The sequence below is a fragment of the Bactrocera latifrons genome, unplaced genomic scaffold (genome assembly GCF_001853355.1).
Source record: "Bactrocera latifrons isolate USDA-ARS-PBARC rearing strain unplaced genomic scaffold, ASM185335v1 scaffold_223, whole genome shotgun sequence".
Taxonomy (NCBI): domain Eukaryota; kingdom Metazoa; phylum Arthropoda; class Insecta; order Diptera; family Tephritidae; genus Bactrocera; species Bactrocera latifrons.
The window spans coordinates 1-14,746 of record NW_017535775.1 but is presented as its reverse complement, the minus strand read 5'-3'; the positions used below and the strand labels follow the sequence as shown (position 1 = coordinate 14,746).

At 33.6% G+C, this 14,746-nt stretch overlaps 2 protein-coding genes across 8 annotated transcripts in view; one reads left to right on the top strand and one right to left on the bottom strand.

Moving 5' to 3' along the window:
• Nucleotides 1–10,514, top strand: part of LOC108968653 (extended synaptotagmin-2) — a 27,266-nt gene extending 16,752 nt beyond the window's left edge. For 6 of the 7 annotated variants that reach the window (XM_018932795.1, XM_018932796.1, XM_018932799.1 and 3 more), the window contains 6 exons: nucleotides 1,376–1,473; nucleotides 8,760–8,808; nucleotides 8,871–9,047; nucleotides 9,107–9,535; nucleotides 9,611–10,099; nucleotides 10,157–10,514. In XM_018932795.1, the coding sequence (XP_018788340.1) occupies nucleotides 1,376–1,473; nucleotides 8,760–8,808; nucleotides 8,871–9,047; nucleotides 9,107–9,535; nucleotides 9,611–10,099; nucleotides 10,157–10,243 (1,329 nt within the window). In that variant the 3' untranslated portion in view covers nucleotides 10,244–10,514. Of the gene's footprint in view, nucleotides 1–402; nucleotides 489–1,375; nucleotides 1,474–8,759; nucleotides 8,809–8,870; nucleotides 9,048–9,106; nucleotides 9,536–9,610; nucleotides 10,100–10,156 lie in introns of all 7 variants that reach the window. The other variant, XM_018932794.1, reaches the window with a different exon arrangement.
• LOC108968654 lies at nucleotides 4,128–7,048 on the bottom strand. Its single transcript, XM_018932801.1, has 3 exons — nucleotides 6,013–7,048; nucleotides 5,729–5,912; nucleotides 4,128–4,374 (listed from the first exon to the last, which is right to left on the bottom strand). Exons 1-3 carry the CDS (start codon nucleotides 6,279–6,281, stop codon nucleotides 4,225–4,227), a joined length of 603 nt encoding a protein of 200 aa, XP_018788346.1. The 5' UTR covers nucleotides 6,282–7,048; the 3' UTR covers nucleotides 4,128–4,224.
• Nucleotides 10,515–14,746: the final 4,232 nt, after the last annotated feature.

The following is a 14,746-nucleotide window of genomic DNA, read 5'->3' as shown; positions in this document are numbered from 1 at the left end:
TATTTAATATTAAAAAAAGAAATTTTTCCACGCACATTGCAAAAGCTGAGTTATCGAAAAATTAATTTTCGCAAAATAGTTTTAGGTTTTCATATTTTGCATGCCTCAACAGTTTTTGTATCAAAATTTTTGAACACCTCCTTACTTTTTTCTCACACCCCTAAATGAGTGTTTGTGAGTGTTTGCAAACTGTCGCACCTTACTCTATCTACATATATATGTATTTATGTATGTTTATACTATTGTTCTATTCTCCTGATACTAATTTTTATTTTGTTTCATTTTTGGTTTTCACTTTGCATTTTTAAAAACCAAACCAATTTTCTAAACGAAAAAAATCATACAAAAATATTTCGAAACATACTATCTACTAAAAACTCAAACAAAAACTAAATTAAAAAGGCTAAAATATTTGTTGAACTGGGTCAAAGTGTTGATATAACGGTATTCGATATGGATAATGGCAGAGATGATGAGCGATTGGGCAGGTAAGTCAACAAAACGCATTCAAATGAAAAAATAATCATTAATAAATAAATGGAATGAAACAAATTAAAGCAATAAATACCTAAAATGTGCAAGATTAATTTACGGAAATAATTTTAAAAAAATATTGATTAAAAAAAATTATTGTAAAGAAAGCAAATAAAATGAAAATAAATTCTATAGAAATAAAAAAAAATTAAATTCAAATTATAAAAAGATAAATTTTTGTAAATAGAAGCAAATAAAATGAAATAATTTTAATTCTACAGAAATGAAAAAAATAATAATAAAAAATAAATTAATATTATATACATAAATGTGAATAATTTTTTTATAAAAAATAAAGCACATTAAACGGAAAAACTATAACTAAAAATTAAAAAAAAAAATTACAAAATCTACTCACAACTCATTCAACTTCACGCATTTTTATTAAAATAAAACTCACTTTAGCACAATAAACATACGTACATATCATACTCAAAACATATACCATTATTACCATACCACCCATATCCCATTGGCTCCACAAACACCCACACATGTAAGTCGATGTGTCGATGTGTGTTTACCGTTATTAACGTGAGTAGTTCGCTAGCTTGCTTTAGCGCTAAGTCACTGTGCGTGTTTTTAATTTTATTTATTTTTACACTTCAATTAAAGAATTTCCATGCCTCTTCACCGAAAACTACCGTAAACAGTCTTTGCATGCCGTTTTCAAACACTTTTTGTACAAAACTCCGTTACCTTTTGTGTTTGGTGTCACTTCAACTCTAATTAACACGAAGTACCTACGCGTATATGCCAACGAAGTGGCACTATAAAGCGTGCCCCCGAGAAAAATGCTTCCAACTTTATGCCATATTTACACGAACATATTTTTTTGTAGGCCCCTGCTTTTGCTGACGGCACTTTGGATCTGAAGGCCGTTTTTCATCTGTGGGATTCAGATATTCCCGGTAGTCCGAATGATGATTTTCTGGGCAGGTTTGCTAATCGCCTTTAWTAGAAATTTGTTTTATGTTGTTTGCGTTACTTTCGTTATACCGTTATTCCGTTRTTTGCTATATTTTGATTTCGTTTACTGTGCTTCTTATTTTCTTGGTTCCAAAATAGCTAAATGTTCCTTACTAACCAGTTTTTGTATAAACAAGCTTTTTATGCTGAGTTTTTTAAGTTTTTGTTTTATAAAATTGATTTCGTTTTGTTAAACTTAACCATGTTTTATTCAAATATTCCGTTATTATTATAAAATATTATTGTTTTAAGTCAGGCGTTGATAGATCTTACCACATTAATCGGCGTTTTGTGATACCTTAAACAATACGGTACACTATGACTTCAGAAATTTTAACGGGACTTTTCGAAACTAGAGAAGAGTTATAAAAAAAATCGATGATAAATATAGCAGGCCAATGAATGAATGCTAAAAAAACAACTGACAGGTGCTCAGTATTTTCTCTTTTCATCAGTCCCCTTGTATTTATTTAAATGCTTTCTCCATAGATAAGRTAGATACACACACTGCTCCAAATGACAGCAGAAGCGTTTGGCAGAGGTAAGATAATMKCTTCCCAACGGATGAAGKACCTAAGTGGCCACTGACCGTTCTCCCAAGGGATAGCATTACCAAAAGCGTTAACTTCACTAGGAAGTTTAATATTACACTCAGCAGTAAGACTGAATGGAAYGATCGATMCACGYTCGAGCTACTGCTAGGRGACAGTACAATCATGTCCTACACCGACGGCTCGAAATTGTCGGCGGGAATTGGCGCAGTAGTCGACGGACCACACACAAAACTCTCGATACCTATAGGTAGCTTACCGAGCATATTCCAAGCAGAGAATCAAAGTGATTTCAGATCAAATCGCTATTGATGCAGAAGTGCATAGAACGACTGAATAGTCTATCAGATCGTATCCAAGTGCACCTTATTTGGGTGCCGGATCGCTATGGTATAACCGGAATGAACTGGCTGATGAGCTTGGCCACTTACAACCTTACAAATTTTAAATTTGTAATCAACCTCCCAAGGGAAAAAGTCTGACTACTTGTAAACTCAAGAAGCACTTATATAACTTGAGCGTAGCTTGTTTCCCGAATTGCCGGTTCTGCGACTTGAAGTCTGAAACTCCAGAACACCGGCTAATTGACTGCACAGCTGTCTGTTGACGCAGGATAAAGGTTCTTGGATCCAAATTGGGATCACACCGTCTCAATAGGGCTAGGTGACCTCTTTAAAGTTCGTAGCACAAAATACTTTCCTTGGATCCACACTCAGACCAGAATTAATTCTAAATTTTGGAAATTGGGAGAACTAGACTCATTAAATTTCTCACTTTCGCCGCTGTAGCCACGAAAATTGGGAGTATGACTTGACTAACCACTATGGCCAGAATCTCGAACAAATATTTTGTAGTAAACTGTCTTCAATTTAAACGGTTTACATAGAAACTAAAATAGATCGACATTGCGACTAAATTTTTGAACAAGGCGAATTCTTCCAACAGATAAGTCATCGAAAATGTAGGTCATATTTTGTTTCAGAACACGGCTATATAAATATCTATACATTACATAAATTGGACGAATTTTCAGGGTAAGGTTTCTAAACTCCATTGCCTTTAGAAGTCATATTTACTTAAGTATAAGATTCTAAAAGTGGTCTGAGGAATACACTTAAGTTTAAATCTTTTGACACTGTTCAAACACTGGTTTGACTGGTTTCTGACTTAGCTAAAAACACATTCTTCCATCAATCTCCTGTCTTCAAACAAACACACTACAAATAAACCCAGCAAACCATATATATATGTATTTAGCATGACATCCGACCTTTCTGTGCCTAAGCTCGAACCCAAAATTGCATGAATTTGTATAATAAAGTAAAAAAACAAACAAACTCAATCCTACACTATGTAACTAAGCACATGTTCGTTTGCCCGCAGTAGTCAAAGCAATGAAAGTAATAAACAAAAATACACTCTTTAATTTTGGTTGAGTTCTTTGCTGGCTAAACTTTGTATGAAATTTTTATTTTATACTCATTTAATTATGTAAATGGGCGTCACAAGTAGCAGGTAGAGGTTGGTAGAGCAATTGCAAATATTGTTAGTTATATTTTTAACGGTATCGGTATACTTGTGTATAATGGTACATGCAATATTGTGTTTAGACATTGTAAAAGCAATTTAGCGAAATATATTAAAAGTTTTTATTTGGCTTTTGTTCTTGTATGCCCCTCTCTCTCTCTCTTATTTCTCTCTTGCTCTCTCCAACCACGTAAAATTATGCCACCAACCGTAATTATAACCACTCCATCACCCTCAACTACCGAACGAGCAGGCTGTGGTTGAGGTGACGCAACATACCTTCTTGGTGTTTAGACTGTATGATTGGGATCGCACCGGCGATGATGAATCACTTGGCAGGTTGGCAATTACTTATGCACCTAAACGCTCTCTAAGTAATTTATAACGTTAGATTTCACAATAGAAGCGCATAACTCAAAATATTACAAAATTATGTTAGTTCATTAGTGTTTTAATTTGTTTAATGAATTTCAGTTGGTTTTCGAAAATTTTGTTATTACTTTTATTTCAATGATTTTGCGTATAAGAATATAACATAACCTGAACTGAAAATGATATGCATTCTCATTATTCTTTCAAAACTGCTTGCTCATTCTTAAGTTAATATATTTCTCTCTATTAGCAATCTTCTCTAGCCATTTCATTAATTTCCCTCCTTTGAATCCATCTTCATTTCCACCGCTTTCTTAGGGTGCCCACAATGCAAGCAACGCTTCGTTGTACAATTCTTCTCAGTTGGCACATTTCGTGAGACACGTGGCGGCTCCCATGGCATACGTGTTTCGGGAATGACCTTGAAATAAAGTTAGAATAAATTTATAAATGTTGAAGAAAGCGATAGATTAGATTAGGTTGTTTAAAAGGGCGTTCCTAAGTAGAATCTCACTTAGACAGCTTAAAACCGCCGGTCCTTTGTGGTACCTATAATGATAAATAAAGTATTGGGTAGTCGAAAAAGTATTTTCGTATTTTATCAATAGACGTCGAAGTTGAAAAAAAAGTTACGGCTGTTCAAAAACGGAGGAATTCGCTATATTTTTTTTATAAAAAAGGGAAGAATGTCACGCAAGCCACCAAAGATATTTGTGAAGTTTAGCACAACAATGGTTCGCTCGCTTCCGTTCTGGAAATTTCGATGTGAAAAATGCACCTCGCTCCGGTCGACCTATCGTTGAAAAAGTCGATGAAATTATGGAAAATTTCACCAGGGCCACCACATAAGCAGCCATGACATCGCTAAAGAACTTAACATTCACCATCAAACGGTTTAGAACCGTTTAAGACATTTATTGGACCGAATTAACAGTAGACGACAAGTGGATCAAATACCACAATGATGATGGTCCAAGTGTGGTGAAGCTTACAAAAGGGTCGCAATGTCAGCATTGACGCCACGAAAGGTTATGCTGAGTATTTGGTGGGATTGGATAGTGAATCATTCACTATGAGTTGCTCCAGCCTGGTCAAACGATTGATTCTACATTTTACTGTGAATAACTGATGAGATTGAAGCAAGCAATCGAAAATACGGCCAAAACAGCTTGACTTCCTTCAGGATAACGCTAGATCACACACATTTTTGATGACTCGGTAAAAACTGCTAGAGCTTGGCTGGGAGGTTTTGATGCATTCACCATACAGCTCTGGCAGAACTTCCTTAACGGAGTAAAGTAGGCTTCAAGAGAAGCTTGTGAAAATTACTTGTAGTTTTTCGCCGATAAACCAGAAAAGTTTTACACTGTTGGAATAATGTCTCTAGCGGAAAAATGGCAAAAAGTGGTCGACCGAAATAGTACATAATTGGTTCATTAAAGTTCATTATAAATATAAAAAAAATAAATTGAAGTTTGATTAGAAATACGAAACGATTTTTTCGGCCCAATATTTTAAGGGTCAGAATGTTCGAACTTAATGAAAAAAAAAGATTTTACATCGCTTTGCAATCCAAGTGCGCTTTAGAAGCTTTATGCTCACACTGATAGAAATCTTATATTAAGTCGTTCAATTTTTACCTCATATAATTGTTTTTAGAAAAGTTCACACAAGGCTTAGACCTTCCGATTTTTGACTTTTTCAATTACAAAATAGCAATCCTGCTTCAGCTTCAAAGTTCTTCTACAATCTTATCTTATATTTTTTCCACTCACCACTTGCGTACGCTCTGGTCTACCGCTACAAGTTGGGCATCGATGCGCTAATTTCGAATTCGGTGACTTCAAAGCACTTGGCGGTTTCGTTGCAAGTTCTGGCGATGTTGGTCCATAGATGGTAATCAGTTTCGGTAGACTCGAATAAGGGCGTGTTTCAAATAGTTTTTCGCGATTTAAGAAACTGCACAAAGAAAGTGGAACTAGTATATGGAAATCTCATACAAATTGGAAAATATAAAAGCTCACATTTGAAAGTCCTACACTACAAAACCGCTACTCACTTGGGTCGCGGTGCCAACCACAAATCCGACATACGCTTCGTCTTCATAATATCACCCAATTTTTGCAAAAGTCGCACATTCTCCACCTCAATGCGTTGCAGGCGCTCCCTCTCGTTTTGCACCTTCTTCGGCTTGAGTATGACGTGCGAATAAATGGGGGGCGCACGCATATCGATGACCGGTTTGGCTGAACGGAGATTGGCACGATGATGCTCGTAACGTTGTTGAGCCCAAGGCAAGTTCAAAAGCTTATCGCGTCGTGAAATCATTACGAAGTGTTGTTTTTGTTGAGTCTTGAGATGAAGTACGTTGTTGTGGTTATGTTGACACGATAGATTAAGTGTCTCTTAACACCCTAAATGTTGACGTGTTTGCTGTGTAGTAAATCAACTGTTTGTAGAATATCTTAACTTAGTATTAGCTGTAGACACTTATTAAAGATATTTGCGCTTAAAAGCTTGTTTCTGCTGTTGCTCAGGTGGTTTGTTGCTTTGTCTCTACGGGCAGGTATCTAGGGCCTTTGATGTATGTATGTATTTAAAGTAGTCGCTAAGTCCACTAAGTGAAGTGTGCGTGTGTGACATTTTGTATGCAAAGCGCTACCTGGAAACCAGTGTCAAGGACACCAGATTGGTGTTTGTTAATGGTTTTGCACTGAATATACATATGTATGTATGTATGCTGCTTCAAATCAATCATAAACGTAAGATAATATTTTTAAATTTATTTATAAAGTGAGTGGTAACATTCCTTGAGTACCTGATTTATAGAAGTATTGCTTTACCTAGTGACATTCATCTCGGCATACACGCATATACATAGTTTTCCCGTGATTCGTTCGCTAGCTATACCTAGCGGACTCATCCCTTAAAGGACGAACACACTACAACATCGCAGCAATTGCATCGGTGCATACATTTTTCACGCACTTCTTCGTTGAACTGCTGTAATTCTCATGTGCTTTTTTGTTATGAGATTAATATAAGTATACACTAAAATATTTAAAAATTTGTTCTTGCTTCGGCAGAACATATACTAAAATTGGAACGATACAGAGAAGATTAGCATGGCCCCTGCGCAAGGATGACACGCAAAATCGTGAAGCGTTCCACATTTTTTTGACAAAACAAGCTTACGAATTACTTAAGATAATACCTTAAATAAAGGTAAATAAAAAATCGGGGAAAAAACCATCTTACCTGACAATTTTTCGAAAATAAATCTGATTTTTTAAATTAATTTTTTTTTTTTTCGAAAAAGAAAGCAATTTTGTCTTTATGACTGTGCTTATAGTGTGATTAATTTAGAAGATCTCTTCAACTGCTTAAACAATTTTACCGTGAACGTACTATATCCAGGTTCAAAGGAAGACAACGCTCTCAGATGGCTTTATATGGGTGTTCCCCAGAAATATTCTACAAAAGAATTTATTCATTATTGGCCTTGACAATGCTCAGCTGTTTAAGGATATGAGTACCTTCTTGTTTTTATGCGCCTGTAGTTCTTTCCTTTCGCTGTTTGGCGGCAATTAGAGATTCCAAGTGTAAATAATTCCCCGCTAACTAATACGACTGTGTAAACTGATGTTGAGCAATACCAAAAACTTCATCGGGATCGGGAAGGACCTCTCCGAGCCGTTCGAGACCAAACGAGGTTGCAGATAATGCGACTCCCTTTCGTGCGACTTTTTCAATCTACTCTTGGAGAAAATACTTCGAGCTGCAAAACTATATAAAAAAGGTACCATCTTCTATAAGAGTGTACAGCTGCTGGCGTACGCCTTCTCCAACAGATCTCTCCTCCTCCTCTGCTTCCCCTGGCGGATACTGCGTCGAATTTTCTCAGAGCTCTCAACAGTGACGGGGGAGCCAAATCACGCGTGCGACGACGGTTTGTTTAATGACAGGAGATATTTCGTCTTGCCCCCGTATACTACTAGACCCATTTGTTTCGCTTCTTTGTCCAACCTGGAGAAAGCAGAACTAATGGCGCGGTTGTTATGGCCAATGATATCGATGTCATAGCAGTTGTATATATCGCATTAAAATTCAATGACTAGTAATAGTAAGACCCCGTCTAGTTTTAAAAGATCGAATTGATAACTTCAGCATGTGATTCAAAGGGTCTATTTTAACTTTGGCTGTTTTCTAATGTGGTACAGAGAGACATTCGCAGATTAAACGGAGTTTTTTGCTCTGCGCGATTACTATGCTGACGAATTCTGTCATGTGATTTAGATTGTGGATACAATTTTTCTTATTTTATATAAAGCAGGAGTTCTGATATCATCCTTTTCTCTCTCTTTTCTTCTTTTCATTAGTAGTGTTATTTACGTCTCGGGTTCCAAACCAAGCGCACAACCCTGAGGAGGGATGATTCGCCTTCTCACTTTAGCTCACCTTCAAATTGGATGTTTCTTCGCTACGCAGAATATACTTAGTCTAAGACCGGACGTCGTAAGCTGCTTAAACCATATGTAAACGAATCATTTCTGGCCACTTCCAAGTGAATGGCACTCAAATAACTTTCCTCACTTTTTTGAACTTCCACACATGGTCCCACTCTCTCTGGAGTTAACTTTTATTTCGAAAACTAACTACAATGAGCCCAAACTATCTTTTCCTTCATTAAGAACATTTTTTGTGCGAGTTTTATTGTTTTTAACACGATTTGTTCGATTTTTAGAATTCATTTAAAACTTTTAAAATTTATTTATAGTTGACACTAATATTTTGTATAACTTCTAGAGCCACCATTGAGATTTTCAATGTGATCAAGCGCGGCATAGTAGATACGGTAAATACATTAACAAATAGTACCTGGTTCCTGTAGTTTTTCAACACTATTTATTTATACAGTGGCTGACATTGGAAGACGCCAAACATGGTCTCTTACATGTGCGCATGCAATGGTATAAATTGACAGCCGATCCCAACGATCTACAGGCGGCGATATTGGAAACCCAACAGTTGCGCGTAACTTCCATGAGCACTGCACTGCTGACTGTCTTCATCGATTCTGCCAAGAATTTGAAGGTATTAGTAACAGGTATAATTTTATTCAAATATATATCTTCTATACTACAATGCAATAGCAAGCACGCACCAGCTCCAAACCAGATCCTTACCTAATTGCCATGGTTGGCAAACATAAAGAGCAAACTGCCATGATTATGCGTGATGATTCGCCGGTGTGGGAGCAGGGCTTCACGTTTCTGGTGAGCAATCCGGAAAACGAGTCGCTACAAATACGCATTGTTGATCAGAAAACCGGCAATGATATTGGCCAGTACACTTATCCGCTAAATCTATTGCTACCCAAAAAGAATATGGAGTTGGTGTCACAACCTTTTCAACTGCAGAAATCTGGACCCGAATCGAAATTGATTATGTCGCTGTCGCTGCGCATACTCAAGCCGGCCGAGATACTAGAGGAGACTGAACAGAATACTGGTTCACCAGACTCCTCAGCAGCGCTAACACGTTCGAGCTCGCTAAAAACGCCCACGCAGGAAAGCGCTAAGGTAAATATACTTACATATATTAAAAAATTTACGCGATATTTGATAGACATGTCTTTGTATTTTTTCCACACTTAGGATCTGCAATCACAAACTAGTCGCGTTTCGATTGAATCGCCCATTGCCGAGGAGCAGGTCACAACAATGAATGCCTCACCCGCTGCCACACCTTATTCAGCTGCCCTCGAGTCGGGCGAAGCGGTGCTTACCCATCGTATGCCCGATATGACCAGCTCGGCCGGTGAATTTGGTCTCGGTCGCATACAACTTTCCATACGCTATAGTGTACAACGTCAAAAACTCGCCGTTACGGTGCATAAAATCATGTATCTGCCATTACGTGATCCATCTAGCATACCGGATCCCTATGTAAAACTCTATCTACTGCCAGGTCGTAGCAAAGAATCGAAACGCAAAACAATGGTGATCAAGGACAATTGCAATCCCGTTTATGAGGCGACATTTGAGTATCTAATTTCGACCGCTGAACTGGCACAAACCGAACTGGAGGTGACGGTGTGCTCCCAAAAAGGCTTCCTCTATGGCGGCAGTCCCATTATGGGCATGGTAAGTCGATATGGCAGTATCTGGTAGTAAAAAACTCAAATATTTTTTTTTTTTCAGCTTAAAATTCCTCTTAATGATTCAGAGATATCCAGTAATGGAATAAACTCATGGATGGATCTGCAGCCGGAGATAAAACACGATTAAGCGCAATGTTTAGCGCAAATTCTGCTTTTGTAGCGGCAATGTGTTTGGAGTTATCGAGTTTGCGGTGTCGCTACCAGGTTATCGCCGCTCTGTAATGTGCTTCAGGGTCCACCTTTAAGCTGAACAATTGCTATATATACCTCCCTAAACTTATTCTGTCGATTTTTTTACATAAAAATTCGATGTAGATACTCTTTCGGTTATGCTGTCTGTAGTGCCTATTGTATGAAAAAATTTATATAGATATGAATATAATTTAACACACAGGAATGCATAGGTCTTTCGAAGATCAACCTGTAAAACAAGATAATCACATTTAAAAAACAAAAACATTATTTCTCGTAGTGTACTTTAATTATTTATAAATGAAAAAATTTTAAACTAATATGCATTTAAAAAAAAGTATAAATAAAAATGGTTTTAAAAAAGTTTTTTTTTTAATAAAAACTATTACATAAAATCTTTTCACCTTTTATTTATTTAATTTCCACAATAATCTCGCTAAAGTCATTATTTTTTATTATTATTCGAAAAATATAATATTATTTTAATAATTCTTAAATTAAAAAAAAAAAAATTTCATATTTTGTAAACTATATTTAAACGATACACGTAAATATTCAACTCCTATTATTGCTCTGAGTATTAATTGTTTAATTAATTATTTGCTCTATCAATGTCTAACCTCACTAAAATTTAATTATTTTTTACAAATATACACTACTATGTGCCTTCTTCACTACTGCGCTGTTGAGCACAATCTCTTGTGTCTACATACTAAATAAATGCATCAAATAAATATGTATGTATTCGCAAAACTTTCAGAAAATAATGTTTTAAATGTTTGTTACTGAAATTAAATAAAAATTTAAATAACTGGAGATAATTGTGAACGAAAATTAATAGTGGATGTAAGAAAAATAAATTAATAAATAAAATTATTTAAAAATGTGTATGTTTGAATAAAAATGTTTAAAGTTTTGATTTTTATTTTTTTTTTTCCTAATGTATATTATGTACATTTAAGAATACACATTACAATACAATTGAAGAGTTTCGGAGGTCGTTGACCAACATTACTCGAAAACGGCTAAACCGATTAGTCTCAAATTTTAAGACGAGCTTCTTAAATATAATTTTTTAGGAATTAATTGAAGATTTTTTCTCTCCGATTAAACATTTTTTTTTTTTTTTTAACAATTTAAGACCGAAATTTTGGTAAAAAATCAATGTTTTTTTTTTGAGAAACCGCCATTTTGTTCAAAAATATTATTTAGCTGTTCCTTTCGATTTGCGTTACTAGATTAATTTAATGAAATCTGTTTTTTTTTTTTTTAATTTCAAAGGATCCAGTTAAGCGATATAGTGGTCACCACAAAACTTCTTTTTTGAGAATAGCTACCCAGATCAGAAGCAGTCTTTTTATGAAACTTTCCTCATATTTTCTTTCATAATTTTAGTGCTGGTTCCACAACGGATGAGCTTACCCACAGCATTGAAATTATTAAGCTTTGAAACCCATACACATACAATACAGGTACATACGTCGACAATGTTAGTAGAAGAAGATGCGGCAACACTTTAGTTTCGGAACCCACGATTATTTAACAATAATTTTCAATAAGCGACATGGCAAACATTCTCTGAAAAAAAAGGCTTTCATAATTCCCTAGGCATTGAAACTAAAAGCAATCCAAAGGACATGGAATATCCCTGAAAATCACAAAACTTTAGCCTCAAGGACAATCAAGGAGGTCTCTGTATATGCAGACGTCACCTTGGCACATTCTCCAAAACACTTTACTACATATATCGAATAAACAAACATATAAAACCAACAAATTAATTGAAGGGTCTACGAATAAGATCGACATAATGTTAAAATGTCCTAATAAAATACTCAAAGTTGGTCAAAAATGGTTATGTTTGTTTTCTTTTCTTTTTTTTATTTTGCAGCATATCAGGTGGAATTTCATCTATAGGGCATTCAGCTTTCGAGCTTTGCTGGTTGATTGGCGTAAACCTTTGATTTAGCTACTTGGATTACCCGTTATAATCACCTCTGCGTTGCACAACTGTTGTTTACGACAGGCATAACAACTGTTCCCTAGTGTAAGTGTTCTCAAGCACTCAGTCACATTTGTCAGCGCACTGAACGTGCGATTTCGTTCGCTGCCCTGTAGTTTGCAATTCGCATGTGCTTTTTTGGTATTAAGTTTGTACAAATACCGTAATATAAGTCTTACAATTGTTCTTGCTTCGGCAGAACATATACTAAAATTGGAACGATACAGAGAAGATTAGCATGGCCCCTGCGCAAGGATGACACGCAAAATCGTGAAGCGTTCCACATTTTTTTGTAAAATTTTTGTTTAACTTTCTGTGTATTATAATATTTTTCATATGTGCGTTATCATTTTATTTTTTTTTTTTAGACTCTGTAATGTTAATACACATAAAAATGAAACTGTTAAGTTTAGGGAATATTTTAGTTTCTTGAATATATATATATTTCTATAGAAAACTCTTCAAACAATATATAGCGATGCTTTTTGTATATAATTTTTTCAAAAAATTTTAAAAATGTTTGCTTTTTATATAAAAGTTTCAAGATTATTTAAAAAATATTTGTTTTTTGTACAGAAAATGTCTAGCTAATTTGAAAAATTTTTGCTTTTTATATAGAATATTTCCAGAAACTTTTAAAAATGTTTGCTTTTTGCATAAAAAGTTTCAAGATGGTTGAAAAATGTTTGCTTTTTGTATAGAATTTTTGCAGAAAATATAAAAATTCAGAAAATTTTAAAAATGTTTTCTTTTTACATAAAAGTTTCAAGATTATTTGAAAAATTTTTGTTTTTTGTACAGAAAATTTCTTGCTAATTTGAAAAATTTTTGCTTTTTATATAGAATATTTCCAGAAACTTTTAAAAATGTTTGCTTTTTGCATAAAAAGTTTCAAGATGGTTGAAAAATGTTTGCTTTTTGTATAGAATTTTTGCAGAAAATATAAAAATTCAGAAAATTTTAAAAATGTTTTCTTTTTACATAAAAGTTTCAAGATTATTTGAAAAATTTTTGTTTTTTGTACAGAAAATTTCTTGCTAATTTGAAAAATTTTTGCTTTTTATATAGAATATTTCCAGAAACTTTTAAAAATGTTTGCTTTTTGCATAAAAAGTTTCTAGCTAATTTGAAAAATGTTTGCTTTTTATATAGAATTTTTGAAAAGCGTTTGCTTTTTGTAGAGAATATTTCTAGAACTTTGAAAATTTTAATTTTTTTGAAATACATTGCGATCACAAATTTTTTCAAAGAAAATAATGCCAGTTTAAATAAAAATGCCTTTTAAGTTTTTCGTTTGTATCTTTTACTTTTTTATTTGTTACTTGTTTAGCTTTACAATTCTTATCATCAATACATCAAACACCATGAAATATTTAAATGTGTTTCAATATCCACCTAGAATGTTTTAATTACATACATACATATATGTTTGCGTATATGAAATTACATATATATACTTATTAATATGTTTGTATGTTTATATAAATATATCTTTTAATGATTTTTAAGCATTATTCGTTATAACTGTTTATACTATATTTATATGACAAAGCACATTATCAAATTGGCTGCTTTCTATTTTGTAGCGTAGAAAATTTAAGAAAAAAATTAAAATAAGTTATTTCTAGTGATGCCATAGATTTAGAAAAAATGCTTATATGAAATATTAGTAATATGAATTTTTGTGCTTGCAAACGTAATTTGATGGACTGAATACATACATATGAATACATGAATAAGCTTAAAGCTGTATTAATAATAATTTTTTTCGCAATTTAGTTTTTATTTAAATTATTTTGTATTCCATTTCTGAAATTAGTTTCTTAAAAATAAATTCGTAAAATACTTATTATTTTTTAATCTTGGAAATTTGTAATTTTTAACACATTTTTTGCTTTTTAAGTATTGTTGTTGCAGTTGCTTATAAAAAAGTTATTTATCAGCTGAACTTTAACTGTAATTATTTTCCAAATAAATATATCCTAAATTTCTAAAAAATTTTATTCGTAAAGCATTTCGCATTTTTAGTTGTTATTTTTTTTGTACCACAGTTTTCAAATATTTTTTCATTGCGTACAATATCTTTGTAATTATACAAAAACTTTCTGTAATTGAACAAACGCTTTCATATATATAATATATTTCTGAAATGAAACACAGTTTATGTTTGTCTTACTTAGGTTTGAACCCGTATTTTCACAGAGTTTTGCGTTTCAAATATAGCATAGTTTTTTTTAACTAAAATACTTTTTCACCAAATTCTTAATTTAATTTTTTTTATTCGTTAGAGAATTTTTTGAATTTTGTTTTAGAGCATACAAACAAAAAGTAATAATTTTTAGTTTTGAAATTAAATTAAATACTAAAACTTAATTTGGCAAAGTTTTTAATTATTTTCGAATACTTCTGGGGTTTTTTGTAAAACCATTAAAAATT